The 21,087-nt window shown below is 41.0% G+C and overlaps 1 protein-coding gene across 2 annotated transcripts in view; it reads right to left on the bottom strand.

Annotated features, from left to right (window-relative positions):
* The window catches only part of IQUB (IQ motif and ubiquitin domain containing), a 49,603-nt gene extending 28,516 nt beyond the window's left edge, over positions 1–21,087 (bottom strand). The window contains exons 1-8 of one of the 2 annotated variants that reach the window (XM_054023100.1): positions 21,014–21,087; positions 17,497–18,545; positions 16,666–16,800; positions 14,479–14,646; positions 14,192–14,367; positions 13,759–13,914; positions 11,158–11,368; positions 4,659–4,834 (exon numbers count right to left, since the gene is read on the bottom strand). In XM_054023100.1, coding sequence (XP_053879075.1) covers positions 4,659–4,834; positions 11,158–11,368; positions 13,759–13,914; positions 14,192–14,367; positions 14,479–14,646; positions 16,666–16,800; positions 17,497–18,541 — 2,067 coding nt within the window. In that variant the 5' untranslated portion in view covers positions 18,542–18,545; positions 21,014–21,087. The remainder of the gene's footprint in view (positions 1–4,658; positions 4,835–11,157; positions 11,369–13,758; positions 13,915–14,191; positions 14,368–14,478; positions 14,647–16,665; positions 16,801–17,496; positions 18,546–21,013) is intronic. The other variant, XM_054023110.1, reaches the window with a different exon arrangement.

The raw sequence follows: 21,087 nt of genomic DNA, 5'->3' as shown, positions 1-21,087 counted from the left end.
GTTAGGCGGTGGGGGGGCAGGAAGCACTGGGAAGGAGGGAGAGGAGCAGGGATGCAGCATGCTGGGGAGGGCAGAAGGAGGGGGAGCTTGGCTGCCGGTGGGTGCAGAGCACCTGCTGATTTTTCCCCATGGGTGCTCCAGCCCCGGAGCATCCATGGAGTCGGCACACAATATGGCAGTCATGCAATTATGCATGCATTTCTTCATATGTAAGAAGGCTTCTATCTTTGGAAAATTTGGTTCTCAAAATCTAGAGTTGGTCATAGAAAATGGCACTAAGGCCCTGTCTTTTACTGAACTCTTCAAATCTTGATTTAAATCAAGCTACAGAGAATCCACCATCTACTTTAGTTCAAACCAGCAAGTGAATTATGCCCCAGGCTGCAAATGAAAACAAAAAAAACCCAGGGTCTCTGCCAATCTTATCTGGGCGGAGGAAATTCCTTCCTGACTCCAAATATTGAGATCAGTTAGACCCTGAACATTTTGAGACCCACCAGCCAGATGCCTGTGAAAGAATTCTCTGTAGTAACTAAGACCCTTCCCCATCTAATGTCCGATCTACCATTTAATGAAATCTTTAGATTTACTGCACTTGCACTCACTGTCAGCTTGGTCTTAAAAAATAATGTAAGAATTCCTCTAGTTAAGTAAAAGTACAAGTACATTATTTCTGATAACGCAAGCAACAAAACCAAGGAGAATTTTATAATGCAGACCAATGCTGATCACAAATCTGTATGTCTCCCAGGAAATTCTTTACTTTTATCTTTTCAATAAGCTTTACATATAACAAAATGCCAAATAAATCTGTCTGATAGTGTTAGATTCCACAAAATTCCATATTATGTAAATTTACATAAAGTATCAATAGTAGCCACATAAAACAATTGTAAGATAAAATTTACCCCAAAGCTTTAGCAGCAAATGTTGTATAAAAAAAATTAAGATTAACAACATCTCTCTCTCTCTCCTTGATTTCTTCGTTGTACTTTCCCCGTTTTTATATCCTTGTATCAGTGTTCCCCGTAAGTAGGTTTCCAACAAACTAATTTTTTTGTAATGTTTAATCATTTTTTAGGTTTTCCATTTATTTTCTTTCACCTGTTCTCTCTGATTCTCTCTTCTGATTCTGTCTCACTTTTCATATTATTTTTCTCTTTCCTGTCTACATCTTCTATCAGTATGGTTTATTATACATTTTAGATATCTTTTTGTTCCTTCCTCTCATCTCTTCATTTGTTGAAATTCTACTAAAAATCCTCCTCTCCCTTTTCACATTTTCTCTCCTTACCACATCCACTCCTTAGGTAACCTCTGCTAAGTTTCAAAAAGTCTTCACTTGGCCCAAACATTCTCTCCTGTTCCCATAATAGGGCTGAGGTCATCCCAAAGAATCTCTTCTCCACTTGCCCCAAATTGGATCAGAAAAACACTGAAGAGTGTCTGCCAACTTCATGCAGTATTATGGTTGTCACACTACTACTTAGTACTTCTCCGTCCTTCACAGCTGTTTAAGCTTTTCTGATCCATTTCTAGAAAGGAACAGAATATTACTACATCTCTTAGTAATGAAGATTTCTAAGAGCGTCATGCTGAGCCTTAACATTAACATATCTTCATGTCATCTCTGCTAGGTAAGTATCATCCCCATTTTACAAATGAGAAAACTGAGAGACAGAATGGTTAAGTTACCTTCCTAAAGTCAGACTATAATAAAATCCAGGGATGAAATCCTGCCCCCACTGAAGTCAGTGAGAGTTTTGACACTGAGTTCAATGAGGCCAAGATGTCACCCAAGCTCTCCTGACTTTCTGTGCTGTGCATTGAACCACAAGTAAATCCTTCCTTCCAACTAAGAGGCAGGAATGTCTGGCAGCTGCAGCCTGTGCTGCACTGGGAATCACTACTATGTCTGATTCCTGCAGAATAAAATGTTGAGAGCAAAGAGCAGCTAACAAGTCATTCTTCTCCTGAGCCAAAACTCCTAGGTAATCTGTGGTTATAAAGAGTTATTAAGTATCAGAGGGGTAGCCGTGTTAGTCTGAGTCTGTAAAAAGCAACAGAGGGTCCTGTGGCACCTTTAAGACTAACAGAAGTACTGGAGCATAAGCTTTCGTGGGTGAATGCCCACTTCATCAGACGCAAGTAATGGAAATTTCCAGAGGCAGGTATAAATCAGTATGGAGATAACCAGGTTAGTTCAATCAGGGAGGGTGAGGTGCTCTGCTAGCAGTTGAGGTGTGAACACCAAGGGAGGAGAAACTGCTTCTGTAGTTGGATAGCCATTCACAGTCTTTGTTTAATCCTGATCTGATGGTGTCAAATTTGCAAATGAACTGGAGCTCAGCAGTTTCTCTTTGGAGTCTGGTCCTGAAGTTTTTTTGCTGTAAGATGGCTACCTTTACATCTGCTATTGTGTGGCCAGGGAGGTTGAAGTGTTCTCCTACAGGTTTTTGTATATTGCCATTCCTGATATCTGACTTGTGTCCATTTATCCTCTTGCGTAGTGACTGTCCAGTTTGGCCAATGTACATAGCAGAGGGGCATTGCTGGCACATGATGGCATATATAACATTGGTGGACGTTCAGGTGAATGAGCCGGTGATGTTGTAGCTGATCTGGTTAGGTCCTGTGATGGTGTTGCTGGTTTAGATATGTGGGCAGAGTTGGCATCGAGGTTTGTTGCATGGGATGGTTCCTGAGTTAGAGTTGTTACGGTGCGGTGCGTGGTTGCTGGTGAGAATATGCTTAAGGTTGGCGGGTTGTCTGTGGGCGAGGACTGGCCTGCCTCCCAAGGTCTGTGAAAGTGAAGGATCATTGTCCAGGATGGGTTGTAGATCACTGATGATGCGTTGGAGAGGTTTAAGCTGAGGACTGTAGGTGATGGCCAGTGGAGTTCTGTTGGTTTCTTTTTTGGGCCTGTCTTGTAGGAGGAGGCTTCTGGGTACATGTCTGGCTCTGTAGATTTGTTTCTTTATTTTTACTACAAGAAGTCTTACAGATACTGTGAACAGCTCAGAACCAAGTATCTTATATGAAGGACATTTGTTTTTTATTTAGTTAACCAGCATGATGGGAACTTAAGTGAAGAGAAAAAGGAGACATCGCTATATAATACATTTGCTGATTGTTAAATGCATCCAATAGTCATTTTTGAAAAAAAAAGTGTATAGGTCACTTTGGAGTTTCAAATTCCACTATCAACCTTGGTTTTGAGGAATTTATAATTTTGTCATTTTAATTTGCTTGATGCTGAAATTTGCCATTCAGCGCCCCACTCCAAATAAATTTTATTTGCCCCCCCCGCCAAACATTTCATTTAAATTGGTTTGGCCAGTTCTTTGTAGGGTTGTCAACTTTCTATTTTCTGAAAACAGGGCACTACAGCAGCAGTGCCAGAACCTGCCCCACCTCTTCCCCCCGAGGCCCTGCCACCTACTTCACCTCTTCTCTTGAGGCCTTGCCCCTTCTCCACCTCTTCTCCCAGCCCCCACCCCCTGCTTGCTCCTCTCCCCCGCCCCCACTTTCTCATCACTCGATCCTCTCCACCTCCCTCCCCCATCTGGGCTCCCTCTGCTCTGGGGCTGGGATGGGAGCTGCAGCCCCTGACCTGGAGCCTGCCTGCCCATGAGAGACAGGTACGAGGTGGCCCTCTCTGAGCAGGGGCTGGCACAGGTTGATGATCCTGCGCCTACCCCCCCCCACACCTCCTGCATGCACCCCTGTAGTAACTGGACTTTTGGTGTCCCTACACCTGACTGGACACTGTACAGGTCCCCTTTTGACTGGACTTTTTGGTCGAAAACCGGACACCTGGCAACCTTTGTTCTTTGTCTTATGCTTACACACACACACAAACCCCTACCCAGCAAACAAAATGAAATTTTAGAGGCACCTAAGGCACGTTTTGACAAAATGCAGAAACTGATTTTTCAAGATACACAGTAGCTCATACAGTATATCAGAGGGCAGGATCAAGCGCTTATTCATTAGTTTTGATTAGTGACACTGGGTATTTTGGAGAGAGAAATTAATTGGCAGAGTTATTTAAAGTTTCAAAAAAAGATAATGCATTTAAAGTAATTACTTTTCATGTATGGGTTCCTACATGATAATAACTTATATTGTACTGTGCAAAAACTAAAATAGCACACATTATCCTGACACCCTGTGTCAGCTCTAAAATTATATGCATTCTGTTAGGGCCTGACTTAGTATCACTGATGTCTAAGAGCAGAATTAGGTCCTTTATGCAGAATATTCTTATAAGGCAAAATTCATCAACTCAGAGTTAATGTCATTATTATAATATACTTATATCTTGCTGTGCCTAGAGTGAAGCACAGATGGTAGGTTACATGATGCATTGTTCTCATATCTCTTCAAATAACTAGATAAGCTATGAAGTAAGTGGCAGCTTGAACTCTGTGCTTAGGGAAAATGAAGTGTTCATTAAATTGTACCAACATGAATAAAGACTTAAAAACTGTAACTAATGAGGCAATTCTATTCTCTGACAAACATGTGAATGTCTGCACTATGCATAACTGGTCAAGCTAGTTACAGTGGTTTACTTTTGTCTGCTAGTTTGTAAATGATATTAGGTTTTTGAACTTTGGGTACATTCATGTTCAGACTGCAATTACTTCACTGACCTTATCCAAAAAGAACAGTATTGCTTTTTGCTGGTTCTCTTCATCTGCATTTAGTTTGTGTCTCCCAATGGAAGCAATCAGCTGTGTCTCTTGTTCTAGAAGTGCACAGAGGGCTGCCTTTCTTTCTGCTCCAGTGAGAGTGTTGTTAATGCGCTCAATCTCCTCCTGCCTCCATACTATAGTAATTAAAAAAATATGGATTTTAAAACTTCTAAAAGTGTACCAGCTGGACATTTTTGCTTTCACATTCTGTTAATATGTATTTATTTTTCAATGTTTAATGCCAAACTTTCAGTTTCCTAACAAATGACTTGTACATTTTAAAGTTAGTTATGCACATTTTTCATGCAAATTAAACAGCACAGAGATGGATCAAATTATGATATAGATATGCTATGTACATTCATCTCTCCAGAGCTGCCACCTTGTGCTCCACAATCTAAAATTTTATTAAGAAAAGATCCCTAGGCCTTACAGTTGTGAAGAAAATCTTCAAAACATGAATCAAGTGTAACTGAAAAAAACAAATTCTCCCTGAGTTTGCAGAGAGCATGAAACAATAGTTCTGAAAAGTGTGAACAATTCCAGTTCATTTCAATGAGGTATTAAGGCAGTCTTAATGTCCAATGACAGTTTAAAAACCAATATTAACTGTTTCATTGCTGATCAAAGCATATAAGAAATCAAAAAACGTATATTATGAACATCTGCCCAAGTTACTAGAAGTGATATCTCATTTTGGCACCATTAGTGTTGATGCTTAGAGTCCTACCATTCTGTCCAATTAAGAAGTCAAGCCCAAGGAACCTAGGGACATCAAATACCCACTGAGGTGGAGTCAAGCCCAGACAGTCCAGCACAGTCCATGCATTTATTTGAATCCTTTTGAGAGGAAGCCAAGCCCAAGGAGTCCACCAATGGAGCTCAGCTGAGGACTCATGATCCTGTTTTGAACATTTACAGAATATACTGTATAGTGGGAAGAGTTCCATTTGTGGGCAAACCTAGGTAAAATAACAATGTTTCCTCCTCCTTCCTCCCTCCCCCCAATAGTTTGATCCCTGAACATAGATATTGTGCATCAAAATCATGAGATAAAAGCAATGATAGCATGTAAATCATATCGCACAACTGAGAATCTGGCCTTCTGACTCCTAGAACCACATTATCAAAAAAACAAAGAGTGGAAACTCAGGCAGCAAAACGTTAGAGCAACTGCAGCACTTGAATATACAAGCGAGGCAACTGTACTAACTTGTTTAAACTACTATTACATTCTCTCTCTCTCTCTCTCGAATGTAATAGTAGTTTAAACAAGTTAGTTTATATAGTTAAGTATATATATATATATATATATATATATATATATAGAGAGAGAGAGAGAGAGAGAGAGAGAGAGATCATAGAAATATTGGGCTGGATGGGACCTTGAGAGGGCATATAGTCCAGCTCTTTGCACTGAGGCAGGACCAAGTAAGGTTAGATCAACCCTGACAGCTGTTTGTCCAACCTGTTCTTAAAAACCTCTAATGATGGGGATTCCTCCATCTCCCTTGGAAGCCTATTCCAGTGCTTATTTATCCTTATAATTATAAAGTGTTTCCCAATATCTAACCTAAATCTTCCCTGATGCAGATTAAGCCCATTACTTCTTGTCCTACACCCAGTGGACATGGAAAACAATTGATCCTTGATCTCTTTATAACAGCCTTTAACATATATGAAGACTGTTATCAGATTCCCCCTCAAGTCTTCTTCTCTCAAGATTAAAGATGCTCAGGGTTTGTTTGTTTTTTAACCTTATCTCATAGGTCAGGTTTTCTAAAAGTTTTATCATTTTTGTTGGTTTTCTATGAACTCTCTCCAATTTGTCCACATTATTCCTAGTGTGGCACCCAGAACTGGACACAACGCTCCAGCTCCAGCCTCACCAGTGCCAAGTAGAGTGGGACAATTACCTCTTCTGTCTTTCACACAACACAGCTGTTAAGATACCCCAGAATATTAGCCTTTTTAGGCAACTACATCACATTGTTAATTCACATTCCATTTGTAATCCACTGTAACTCCCAGATCCTTTTCAGCAGTACTATCACCTACCCAATTATTCCCAATTTTGCAGTTGTGCATTTGAGTTTTCTTTCCTAAGTGAAGTACTTTGCACCTGTATTTACTGAATTTCATCTTGTTGATTTCAGACCACTTCTCTAATTTTTCAAGGTTGAGTTAAATTCTATCCCTGTTCTCCAAAGTACCTGCAACCCCTCCCAGCTGGGTGTCATGGGCAAATTTTATAAGTGTTCACTCCACTACAGTATGTAAGCAATTACTGAAAATACTAAATAGTATTGGACCTAGTTCAGACTCCTGCAAGACCCCACTAGACACTTGTATGCAGTTTGACAGTGAACCATTGATAACTACTCTTTGATTAGTCTTTCAACCAGCTATGCACTCATCTTATAGTAATTTCATCTAGACCATATTTCCCTAGTTTGCTTATGAGAATGTCATGTGTGTCTGTGCCAAAAGCCTTACTAAAATCAAGATATATCATGTTTACAGTTTCCCTGCATCCACTAGGCCAGTAACCCTGTCAAATAAGGAAATTAGGTTGCTTTGGCATGATTTGTTCTTGACAAATGCAGGCTGGCTATTGCTTATAATCCTATTATCCTCTAGGTCCTTACAAATTGATTGTTTAATAATTTGTTCCAGTATCTTTCCCGATATTGAAGTTAGGCAGGCTGGTGTACATTCCCTGGATCCTTTTTGTTCCCCCTTTTTAAACACAGATACTAAGTTGCCCTTTTCCTCTTCTCTGGGACCTCAACCATAAGTTCTCAAAGATAATTGCTAATTGGTTCCAAGACTGCTTCAGATAGTTCCTTAAAGTAGCTTAGGATGAATTTCATCAGGCCCTAAATATTCTTTAACCTGTTCTTTCCCTATTCTGGCTTGCGTTCTTCTCCCTTGTTGTCAATATTAATTGTGTAAATATGTGGTCATAGTTAACCTTTTTAGTGAAGGCTGAAGCAAAATAGGCATTAATAACCTCAAACTTCTTGATGTTATCCATTATTAGCTCTCCTTTCCTGCTAAGTAGTGGGCCTGCACTTTCCTTTGCCTTTTTGTTGCTCCTAATATATTTATAGAACCTCTTCTTATTGCCTTGTATGTCCCGTGCTAGGTGTAATATGCACATGCACATCTATCTTGGCTTGTTTTGTACTGCCCATTACCACAGTGTATAAATGCTGATACACACACACACACTTATAAACTTCTTTCTGTTCTTAACAATATCAAAATGTTTTAAAATGAGATAGTGACTTTTCTTTATGTATTATATAATCAATCTGGAATTTTCTTTGTAAGATTTTTTGTTGTTGTTGCAAAGTTAAGAATTCTTTGCATACATGAAACCTATTCCAAAACAGTTACACAACAAAGCATACATGTCAAGAAAACAGTATATAATGCATACTTGGGGTGGGGGGGGAGAAAATCTAACATAATACCCTATCCCAGGAAAAAGCTGCACAAAGAAAAGGTTTATTCACTTCTTATCTCCAGTACCTTATGCTTTTTCCATTTTAGAATATTTCAGCTCATTTCCTTAAGGCTCCTTTCGCTATGGTTTTAATGCTAGGCTGCCTGACAAGTTCACAGTATCCCAAGATACTTCTAAGAGCAGCCATTTTAGTCAATAATAGCATTGCATAGCCCAAAGCTTCATATACCACAAGGAGGCAGCAATTTAAAAGACAAAACTAATAAATATAGTAAGCAAGGTTGTGTTTAAGAGACGGGTACATCTACACTACAGGGGGGAATCGATTTAAGATACGCAAATTCAGCTACGTGAATAGCGTAGCTGAATTCGACGTATCGCAGCTGACTTACCCCGCTGTGAGGACGGCGGCAAAATCGACTTCTGCAGCTTTCTGTCGGCGGCGCTTACTCCCACCTCCGCTGGTGGAGTAAGAGCGCCGATTTGGGGATCGATTGTCGCATCCCAACGGGACGCGATAAATCGATCCCCGAGAGGTCGATTTCTACCCGCAGATTCAGGCGGGTAGTGTAGACCTAGCCTAAAAGGTGTTTAGATACAGTTACTGGAATTGTCTAGATTCACCTATTGATTCACTGGGAATAGGCAACTAGCTTAAAAATGCACCTTGTAGTGTAACTGCTTTACAGATATTGAGGAATCTCCAGTCTTTAACTATTCCCATGTGCTCATTTTACATTTTAATAATAAAATCGCCTTACTAAAATATTATATATATTATATAAAATAGAGCTTGTTTACTATTCAGGCTAAAAAAACCCCCCAAAACTGACAACAATTCTAGCCAGTTCTAGCTGACCCTGTAACAAACCACCCTTGTTGTGATCACTAGCAATGCCCTTCACAGATCTTTAGAGGACAGTAATCTCATTCTATTACTGTCACAGTGATTTAGCTTGTATAGTCTGTTGACACTGTAAGAATGTGAAAGTACTTCTAGCTGCAGGTAGAAAAAAAAGTGGTTCCTAGAATCAGTAAGCTCTGTTATAATGAGGCAAATGACTGCAGGTCACTGTATAGAGAAGCAACTAGTCAACAAACCAACAACAAAAGCAAACGGTCAATAATTTATATAATGACTGATTTCTTTCCAACATATGACGTTAAAGACATTTCAAGTAATGAAATTTTCTTTTACATTGTTTGTACTGGCACAAACTTCTTGTGTTACCTAGATATTACATTCCTCAACTTGCACAGCTAAGGATTTTATTTGTGAAGCAGATGGTATTTTAACTAAACAAAAGAAACACTTATATAACCACAAGTTTCAAATCTAAAAATAGAAAGATTCATTCAGGATTTCAACTCTGATCTTTGTTGGTTCTATTTCAAATAAGCCTCTTAAAAGAAAACCAAGTGGACTGGGTCACATTGCTAATTATGAAACAGGTTTTAAAATAAATGCTATGGGGCTCCAGATTCCAAACATAGGCACTAACAATAAATGGCCAAGCTTTTCAAAATGACTTGCGATTTTTTCGCCCTCAATTTTTGGGTACCTAACCTGTCACACATCTTTCAGAAGCCTGGTTTAAGAAAGTGCTGCACACTTGAAGGTCTTTCATATTGGCTGCCCCAAAACACCCACAATCACTACTCATTTTTGAAAATTGTGGCCAATAACATCAATACTACTTGGCACTTGAACTGCAGTTTATCCTTTCAGACTCTTGAATTGTGGCAGAATCAGTGGAACAGATGCGAGTAGAACTCAAGAGTTTTTAGCTCCCTATTTTGAGTTCAGTTCACTAGACAAGGCTGTCCCCATCATCACTTGAGCCACAGAAGTAATGTTATCAGAGGCTACCAACGGACCACAAGAGTCTTATTCAATGTGAGACATTTTAGAGGAATTCCGGTAGTTTCATTATATGACAACATTTGCACAAGGCCAGTTTTTAGATATTGTTTTTCTTCAGAAAGGTATGCACTGATATTCTCCATGTAATATCTGTATGTTCAGGTCATTTTCCTATTGCTGTTATAGCAGGTATCTCTCTGCAGCACCTACTTCATGTTATTGCAAGGGAAAATTATAAAGGTCTTGTCTATACTAGAAGATATGATTCATTTCAGTGGGGGATAAGACTCAGAAGACTTACGTGCAGGATACTAAGAACAAGTTCAGTAAATCATCAGAGGGAAATAAAAGAGGAGAGGGGAAGAAAAATAAGATTAAAAGGACATCAGAGGATGAGAGGGGATTAAGGACATGTGTATTTGTCTTTTGAGTTTTGGCTAAAATATCACATACTGGCAGTTAATTCTGAACTATGGACATTAAATCTGCATTTTGTATGGATTTATTTTCAGCTATTTAAGTGCATCACAGTTATGTTAACCTTATTGCATTACAAACAAACAAACAAACAAACATTCCAGTTCCTCCAACTGGAGTAGGGTGACCAGACGTCCTGATAAAACCGGGACTGTCCCGATATTTAGGAGTTTGTCCCGCGTCCCGACCGATGTTTGGTCGGGATGCAATTTGTAATTTGTCCCAATATTTTGCACTCCTGTTTTGTTTTGTTTTTCTGCTCCGCCGGCGGGCCTCCATTTTCTTTTTTTAATCCCACCGCCCCCTCCCCTCCAAGTGTCCCGATATTTTCTTCATCCCATCTAGTCACCCTAAACTGGAGTTAGCAAAACAAATGGATGAAGACAACAGTAAATCTATCAGACAACACAATTATCAGCTGTATTTGGTAACCTGATTACTTCCTAATATGAAACAGAAAATATTTGGCTGCTAGATAGTAATTTACTTTTTAAAGTACTTCATTTTTAAAGTACTTCCATTGCAAACTGAAAAAAGTAATGGAAACATTTCCACTGACATCAGGGCTCTGTAAAAGTTTGTTTTTAACAAAACCTACATTTTAGGCCTGAGACAATTTGAGAATGCCTCTAAGAAAAACTTACATTCTAAAGCATGGTAAAGTAGTTCAAAGTCTTCCTTTGTTTTAGGATTCAATCTTCGCTCATGCTCCCTTCTCAATCTTTCTTCCTTCTCTTTTTTTTTCCTTAACTCTTCTTGTGCCTCCCATTCTAACCGCAACCTTTTTTCTTCTCTTAATTTCTGTACAACATTTATGGCATGCCATCGTCGGAAATATTTCTGTAATACTATTATCTAAATAGAGTATAAAACAGATGAATAATTATCCATTTAAAGTACAATGCGAGAAATTTTGTTTTAAGTAGAAGAGAAATTTGTTAGAAATTGCTGAAACCACTGCCTACTATATTGATCAATACTGTCTCATTGTTTCCTTGTACTCCCCCATGTGTCTGTATCGCTCTGTTGTCTTATACATAGATTGTAAACTCTGAAGCAGGGACTTTTTGTTCTGTGTTTGTGCAGTGCATAGCACAATGGGGTCCTGATCCACGACTGTGGCTCCTAGGTGCTACAGTAATACAAATAATAATAGATAAAAATGTGCAATAGCATGTGCAATGGGTACAACTTAGGTAAATATACTTGAGAAATTGGCCTTTTACACTTTGAGAGAAAGTGGAAATTTAACGCAAAATCAACTATATTTTGTTTGTGAACTAGTAGTTAAAGTGAGACTACCCAGGTTTATGTTCAGGGTATTAAAGTAAGAAAGCAGTCCTGGTTGTTGATACATAACCTTTTAAAATTCTCTTTGCATTTGTTAATTTATTTCCTTAATATATGCAAAAGAATCTCACAATGCAGACACCACCATCAGTTTGGGTAAACAGATTTGCCATGACAGATGGGGACAGACAGTAGAGGATAGAGTTTGCTGCTGAAGATCTCCAAAAGTAAAGAAGTTCTTGGTGCAAATATCAGTCTAAGGCAGGGCCAGCGGCGGCCAGCACATCCCTCAGCCCATGCTGCTTCCCGCAGCCCCCATTGGCCTGGAACGGCGAACCGCGGCCAGTGGGAGCTGCGATCGGCCGAACCTGTGGCCACTGCAGGTAAACAAACCGTCCCGGCCCGCCAGCAGATTTCCCTGATGGGCCGCGTGCCAAAGATTGCCGATCCCTGGTCTAAGGAGACCCTTTAGTAGATCCGAGGAGACAAAAACCGGCAAATTGAAGCTGGCACCTGTGCACCTAAGGAAACATGCAGTCAGCCTGGGGAAGGGATTAGGGACATGGAGTTTGGCTCTAAATGTGATAGCTAGCTTGCGGATAGACGACAAGAACTTGCAGCACAAGGGGACCTGCAACTGGACTGAGAAGAACATGAATCCTAAGGAGACTCTCAGCAGATTCCACTACATCATGTAATCCTACAGGACTGCTCATCCAGTTCAGCTTCCCCACAATGAATGAACTAAATTTATGGTACAGTAGATAAATTGTAAGAGTTTTTCAGATACAATGCTGATCTTTTTGTTTGTTTTTAAAGGGTTGATTGTATGGCGTTTATCAGAAAACAGAAACAAAGACTAGAATTTTTTCTCTCTAGTAAATGCACTTGGATGAGAGGATATAGATATGCAGAATTCAAATATTTATTAACAAGATGATAAGTAAGTACATCCAGTAGAGATACATGTTCTAGAGAAGTTCAGATAACCAGCTTTCCACAGAATCTCAATTATATTAACAAAGAGCAAGATACAGCACTGTATATGCCAGCTTGCAAGTTTTAACAATATAATAAATTATGGGGCCAAAAATTCAGACCTAGCGTAAACAGACATAACACCATTGATTAAATGGAGTTACATGTGCTTTCACAAACACCGAAACTGGCTTGTAATATTATGGAAGAAATCTTCAAAAATGCCTACCTTCCAAGGGAAAACTGGAAAATGCAACTAAAATTAGCTGCATAATTCCATTTGCACATCCTTTAATAATTTCTGTAAGGGCTGTTAAAGACCATACTAAAACAAACTGCAGGTCTAAGGGGGCAGTCATGTATTCAGGGCCCAGTTCCGCAAGGTGCTCACCACTCTCATTGATCAAAATCACAATACTGCCTAGCTCATATATAACACTTTTCATCATTACAAAAAAAAGTCAGTGGGGAAATGGAGGCCCAGAACAAGGAAATAGCTCAGTAGCAGAGCCAGGAACTGAACCCAGATTTCCAAAGTTCCAGTCCAGTGCTCCATCTTATTAGACCATGGTGCCTCCGTGGATCAACTTGTAGAGTCATGTATACTTATGCATACAATTTGCCTAACTAAAGAAACTTTATGAGAAAGCTATGAGGAAATGAAAACATGTTTAGACAAACTTCTATACATAGCAGTTGGGATGTCACTCATTCTCAGAGAGAAACCACAAAGTCTGCAGATCAAATTTCTCAAGATGTGCAGTAACTAATGATGATCTCAGTGTTGTTAAAATACAATGCTGATAACAGTGTAAATTAGCGGATACATGCTTTCTCCCTACCCCACTGGCAATCATAAGAATAAAGTTTTAAGATTAACAGGCATTTTTGCCATTCATCTTTAAACACATTCTTTGAACACTTATCCCATCATACCTATAATGTGTTGCTTTACAGATAAATGGATAAGAACTTACTGCATCAAGTCTTTGTTTATGATATTCTTCTGCTGTAAGATATGTTCTTGGTTCTATTAGCTTGTCAGTCATGTTTGACACATAGAGGCCAATTTTAGTCATCTGTGTGGAGGTGGTATTTCTAGTCTGTTGGCGCTTATTTTTCTCCACAACGGTCTGGAACAAAAATATAGTTTATGTTAAAATATGACATCATAACAACCTATACTGAGGATTTTTGTATTTTTTTTTTCAATTAAAATGAAAGTCGGCTACTTAAAATCATGCAAGTTAATCTTAACAACTATTTGTTTTTAAGTTAAACTGCTTATTTTGATATTTATTTCCAATTTATGCTCAATTATTTCTCCAGTCAGCTTAATTTCTGACAACAATGTCAATATTCTATTCTGCTTAGCAGAAAAGGTTCTAAATGAGACTGTTAAAAGATTACCTGTGTCTCCCTGCAAAATACTTTAATTCCTTTGTCACGTCGTTTTTTGGGTACTGTTTGTGATCCTGCATTATGAAATTCCACACCTGTTACCCTATGCTTAAATCCTCCCAGAAATGGTTTACGATAGGTAGGTCTTTCAATCTCTACTGCTACATCTTGGAATGTGTCAGAATCTGTTCGGATATAACAATCATTAGATACAATTGTATACTATTCTGTAAGTAATCTGATTACAATTTGACACAAATATTAATATTAATGCATATTTGAAAAACACTGTTGACCTGTTTGCACTCTCACAGTTATGACATCAGGCATGTTGTAGTCCTGCTGCAATTTAATTGCTTTGATTGGGTACTGTTCTGGATCAAGAGAGAACATCTCAATCTGGATAGTGCCATGAGGCCTAACTCCAATATCCATTAGAGTCTCACTATCCTCAATTAGCCTCCCTAAAAGAAAAAAGAAAAAAATTAACAATATAAGGTGTTCTTCTCTAAAAAATGAGGATACAGTTAAGAATTTTCCTCAGGAAGAAATAAAAACTACAGATGATTTTAGTGAAACATATAAAAGAATAATCATGGTGTTTTGAGCCAGTTTGCCGCTGACTTTAGGGAAAATTTGTGGTACTTCTGCCCCAAAAGATGTCAGATGTAGCATTGTCACCATCACACAGAGAAAAAAATCATTCATATTCACTTTATAGAAAAAAAGGCACAGCAATTTATGTATTTACTTATCTTATTTGTTAACATTAAATACATCTAAAATTCTAGCTTTTACCTTTAGTTACTCTTTGCCCTCCTTGAGGATTTAATGTATTAGTAAAAACTCTGTTGAATGGCTTTTAATACATTTTAGTTTTAATATGAAAACTAAAAATAAAATTTCTGGGTTACACAGAGCACCTCTATTCTAAAACATACTCAGAATGCCCTCGCTCCAGACCCCTGATAATTAAAATTTGGTGGCTAGATTCACCAGTTGGAAAGGTAAAAGCAGACAGAATTCCATGGGACTTAAGCACTTTGGAATATTTTACTCATAAGCAATAAATTTTCAAGTTTCTTGAGACTTTGGCTGCCCAACTTAAGACACTTTACAGGCTATGTGCTCAGCACTTTCTGAAAGGTGTCTCCAGTTGGGCAGCCAACAACTGGGACACACAAACTAACTAGTCACTTCTGAAAATCTTGGACATAGAAATATTAAATAGAAAATACTATTTACAAACTTGCTAATGTGTGTACAGAATTGCTGTGTGTGCACAATAAACAAACTGGCCAGAAAGCTGAAATACACTGGATATTCTGCTGCAGACCTCTGGTTTAAACACTATCTCAGATTAAAATTAATGGCAGATTGTATCAATGTATTTGAAATGGTTCATATTTCTTTAATGGAAAGATGTTACTAAAATACATGAAGTTGAGCCCTGGGTCTGTTAGAGAGTCTCCATTGGTTTTGACAAGGTGTTTTAATGCCACTGTAACAGGTTTGAAAAGCTTAGCCTGCCAATTCCATTGTTGCCCAGCATGGAGCCTCTCTGTGCCACTTTTTGGTCATCTCTGCTCCTGCAGATCCTCCACGAAAAAAGAAAAGAAAAGAAAGAAAGAAAACTGACTCAAGCAGCAAGTTTTGAGAAACAGATGCCAGGAAAACCATCTATTCTGTGTCATTGCCACAAAGGAAAAAATTAAGAATAGTAATTTTCCAGAGCAGCCTCTACCACTTGGATCTTACTCATTTTCTAGTTCTCGTAACCACAAAACACCAACTGTTTCCTTTCCAGTCCTACCTAGCGCTCTGCTACTAAATCAGACATGCTCTAAGATTTCACTTACTCTAAGTTTTCTGAAGTAGAAAAAAAAAAGAGTCTGGAACTTTCCAAGTTTGTTCTCAACCCTGAGGTAATATTTTTGTGAAATGTTTAAGGAAAATAACTAGGGTATAATAATAAAAAACATGTTTTCATCATTAGAAAAATATTAAGATTTTGTTTGGTTCACCAACAAAAAATGTTTGAAGTGTGGTTCTCCTGTGAGGAGTTGATGTAAAAATGCAACTTCTTATTCAACTGACCTGTTTCCAGTGTATTCAGAGATATATCTACTGACTGAAATAAATGTTTACTGCTTTTTGTCATGCAGAGACAAAACACTTGAGTCAGTGTGAGCTGAATCCTATTCCTTCAGGGGTAAAATCATTCTTGGGGTAATTCTACTGATTTCAATGATCTGACACCAGGTCTGTTAAATTACTATATGCCAGAAATATATTTCTACTAAGAGTACAAAATAAGGTCCTGATCCTACAATTGAAGCCACATGATCAGACTCCTTTACTCACGTGGAGCCCCACAGAAGTCTGCCTTTGATGATCCAATTGCAGGATCGGGGCCTAACCATTTATTATTTTTAATAGGGCTGAAGAACAAAGGAAGTTTTTAATATATCCGTAATACGTACCTTGAAACCCGACCTGTAAGACATCTTTTGGTACTTTTAGCTGTGATGCAAAGCATTGCTTGAGCTTCCCTACAGTTTGGTCAATGTTAAAAGCCATTGTGATCCTCTGGATATCAGGAACCAACATGATTTTAACTGAGGAAAATAAACAGAGATGCCAATTCCTGCTACATTAATTAGAAGGATTATACATATCCTTTTATTTAGATTGAAAAACTGCATCTCAGCTCTTGCAATATGCATAAGGCACTTTTCTCTCCTCCACTCATATATGCTTCATGTGCATAACAGTGTAATTTTTATATCTATATATTAGAAATACATTTATATTATAAATGTTATATTTAAAATGATTTACACCAAAATTACAAAATGTAAACAAATCGGAATGTAAATCATAACAATGGCAGCACTACTGTGTGACCTCGCATGCCAGTATGACAGAACTGCTCAGTTTATTTTGTGGTTCTCAATGAAGAGAACAGGTACTACGCTTGATCTTAGCTCATAGAGAAACAGGGATCAATATATAGAACACTTTTCATTTATTCTACACTTCGCTACCAGGTTAGGAGTAAAATATTACTTTAATCGGTTTATTTGGTGTTCCAGCAGGTGGATATGGTGGAACACAATTTTTATTAATATAATATGGTTTAAAGTTGATTTTTACACCAAAAATACCAAATATTGGCTGGAGTCCATGTTGCCTCAATAAGGTGATGAGAAAAAGCCAAGAAACTGTTGGCAAGTTGTGAATAAATATGGTAATACAGCTTTTGTAAAAAGATGGCAGTAACAACCAATTTTTACGTGCGGCAAACTTTATACCTGTTGCTGTAGCATTTGTCATAATTTCTGGCAATGACCTCTCAGATTCCAAAGCCTCCAGTTGCATTGTACCTAAGTTGTATATTTCAGCTGCTAACAACTTAGCAAATGTTTCTGTAGTAATTTGAGAAATTTCTTCAGTTATTTCAGTTAATGGAGCAGTTGGCTCAGATACACCTTGTTCACCTTTTTCAAGCAATTCTTCTTGATTACCCACTGCAAGATCATTTTCCTGTTCAAGAGCTGGTTCCTGTCCTTCTATGCTTTTCTGCTCTTGTTCTTCAAGAGCCGGTTCCTGCCCGTGAGGCTCTGGAGCGGGTTCCTGCTCCGGTTCCTGCCCGTGAGCCTCTGGAGCTGGCTCCTGCTCTGGTTCCTGCCCGTGAGCCTCTGGAGCTGGCTCCTGCTCCGGTTCCTGCCCATGAGGCTCTGGAGCGGGTTCCTGCTCCGGTTCCTGCCCATGAGGCTCTGGAGCGGGTTCCTGCTCTGGTTCCTGCCCGCGAGCCTCTGGAGCTGGCTCCTGCTCCGGTTCCTGCCCATGAGGCTCTGGAGCAGGTTCCTGCTCTGGTTCCTGCCCGTGAGCCTCTGGAGCTGGCTCCTGCTCCGGTTCCTGCCCGCGAGCCTCTGGAGCTGGCTCCTGCTCTGGTTCCTGCCCACGAGGCTCTGGAGCGGGTTCTTGCTCCGGTTCCTGCCCACGAGGCTCTGGAGCGGGTTCCTGCTCCGGTTCCTGCCCACGAGGCTCTGGAGCTGGCTCCTGCTCCGGTTCCTGCCCATGAGGCTCTGGAGCTGGCTCCTGCTCCGGTTCCTGCCCATGAGGCACTGGAGCTGGCTCCTGCTCCTTCTGTAGTCCATCCTCATTTGATTGTGATGCATCTGTCCTTGCTTTCAGAAGGACCAACGCCTCTGCAGTGCTATTGTGATCAGTCTCTATATCGTCTTCTGCTTGTGGCTTTGTGTGGGTGTGTTCTATCATTTGCTTTTCAGTGTCTGATGTTTCAGTTTTATCTACTTCGCTGTCCCTATCCACCACCTCCTCTGGATCAGCCATTTTCCTGAAATGTAAGATTACCTATTTTTAAGCTTGCTGCATGAATAAGCATAATAATTCACAAGCTTTTTTTATTTATTTTAGAATTGCATAGTGCCTATCCCCAAGCATATGGATACTTTAAATCACCAAACACACTTAACCATGTCTATCACTATACTGCCCATTTAATGGTGGCTTGGATCTTTGGATCATAAAGAAAAGCATTACCAATCCTTGCAACAGTGGGCTCAAGACCTTCCCAATCGTTTTCACTAACCGTAGGTAAGGCTACGAGTCTGTCACGGAGGTCACGGATTCCATGACTTTCTGTGACCTCCGTGACTTCTGCAGTGGCTGGTGCTGGCTCAGAGGTTGCCTGAGCCAGGCAGCCCCTGGGCCAGCAGCAGCAGTTTGGGTGTGTGGGAAGGGGTTAGGGGCAGAGGGTGCGGGGGGCGCTTACCTCAGGGTGGCCCTGCAGCTCATAGGTGGTGGAGGTGGCGGAGGGGGAAGGCTCTGCGCTGCGTGCTGTCTGCAGGCCCTGCCCCTGCAGCTCCTATTGGCTGAGGTTCCCGGCCAATGGGAGCTGCGGCAGCTGGCGTTTGTGCCCCTCCGCCGTCTAGGAGCTGCAGGGACGCAGAGCCGGTTAGGGAGCCCCTGCCAGCCCTGCCAACCCTCCCCTCCCAACACCAGCACGGGTCCCGGGCCATGTGCCGTGGCCCAGCTCCCCCTTCCCCAGCACCAGCAGGGGTCATTGGCCATGCGCCACAGCCTGGCCCTCCCCCGCTGCAGGGTCCCGGGCCACCTCCCCCAGCACCCACAGACCTCCCCCCCCCCCTCCAGCACCCCCCATCCAAGTTTTAGTCACAGGTATTTTTAATAAAATTCATGGACAGGTCACTGCCTAAACATAAGAGCCAGAGCGGGGCCATGACGCTGCTTCCGGGAGTCGTGTGGACCGGCCCCTGATCCTGATCCTGATCCTGCTCCCCGGCTGGAGTGCCGGAGCGGGGCAAGCCCCAGACCCCACTCCCCAGCGGGTGTTCAAGGGCCGTCTTAAAACGGCTGGCGGGCTGGATTCAGCCCGCAGGCTGTAGTTTGCCCACCCTTGATCTAGACCATTCCTGACAGGTATTTGTCTAACCTGCTATTAAAAATCTCTAAAGAGGGAGATTCCACAGCCTCCCTAGGCAATTTATTTCAGTGCTTAACCACCCTGACAGTTAGAAAGTTTTTCCTAATGTCCAACCTAAACTTCCTTGCTGCAATTTAAGCCCATTGCTTCTTGTCCTATCCTCAGAGATTAAGAACAATTCTTCTCCCTACTCCCTGTAACAACCTTTAATGTACTTGAAAACTGTTATCATATCTCCTCTCAGTCTTCTCTTTTCCAGACTAAACAAACCCCGTTTTTTCAATCTTCCCTTGTGGGTCATGTTTTCAAGACTTTTAATCATTTTTGTTGCTCTTTCTCCAATTTGTCCACATCTTTCCTGAAATGTGGCACCCAAAACTGGACACAACACTCCAGTTGAGGCCTAATCAGCACGGAGTAGAGCGTAGCCTAGCCATTAGTTGGTAAAATCCCCCCCAGGTACAATTAAGACCTCACAGAGCAAATTTCACTAGAGATGGTAGCTGCTTATAATTTCCTTCTCTGATACTCAACCCACGATGTGGGTCAAGTGAACCTGAATCCAGTCTATTTTCATAGCAAAATATGTAGAAAACACCTTATGGTAAGAGAGACAATGTAACTAATGCAAGCTGGAGTCACCCTTTTGAAGAGTGTTCAGTCAGTAAGCCCTTGCTAATGGGCCTAAGGCAAAGGAACATCTCTTTTGCATCTGTTATGTGCACAGCTCAGGAACATTCTCTGTGCTACAGCAGAAGGAGCTCAGAGTGACTTTCCCACCAGCTGTGCTCTCGCCTCGCTATCAGCCTCAGTGGATCTGTAGGGGTGTGCCGGGCTCCTGATGACAGTGACATGCTACCTTGATGCTTGATGGGCAGTCACTGTACCAAGCTCATGAAACAGGATGCCAATGCACCATCGTATTGCCTCTGCACCTCTCCCTTGCCATCATGCAGTTGAGATTGCTCCACCAAGCCCCGAACATGGTTTTATTCGGGCATTGGGACTGCGGGTTGTGACCCCAGTACACTGTCCTGAGTCAGCAGCTGATGAAGTACAGCCCCAAAATGCACCACAGGGCCTATAACTCCCAGAATGCACCGCAGCCCCGAAGCCCACAGAGCCCATTCTACAAATACAGGTACAGCCGTTAGACTCTAACTCCCTGCATGCACTGCGCCGCTCCGCCTCCTTAGCCCCAACCGCGGGAGCGCCGCACGGCATGCTGGGAGCTGTAGGCGCCGGCCTCGCCTTTTTGTACGCGTAGCGCTTCCCGCAGCGGCTCCGTTCCTCTATGCCGGCGCCGCACGATTCCCTCACTCGGGACTGGGTCATACCCCGAGTCGAGGCCCCTTTACCTCAGCCCCAAAGCTTCAGGGCCGCTTCCCGGACAAACCACCTCTCTCCCCCAGCAGTCTTGAGCGCTGGTCGG

This window comes from Malaclemys terrapin, chromosome 1 (assembly GCF_027887155.1).
Source record: "Malaclemys terrapin pileata isolate rMalTer1 chromosome 1, rMalTer1.hap1, whole genome shotgun sequence".
NCBI classification, from domain to species: Eukaryota; Metazoa; Chordata; order Testudines; family Emydidae; genus Malaclemys; species Malaclemys terrapin.
Note: the sequence above shows the minus strand (reverse complement) of the source record. Positions and strands in the feature narration are given on the sequence as shown.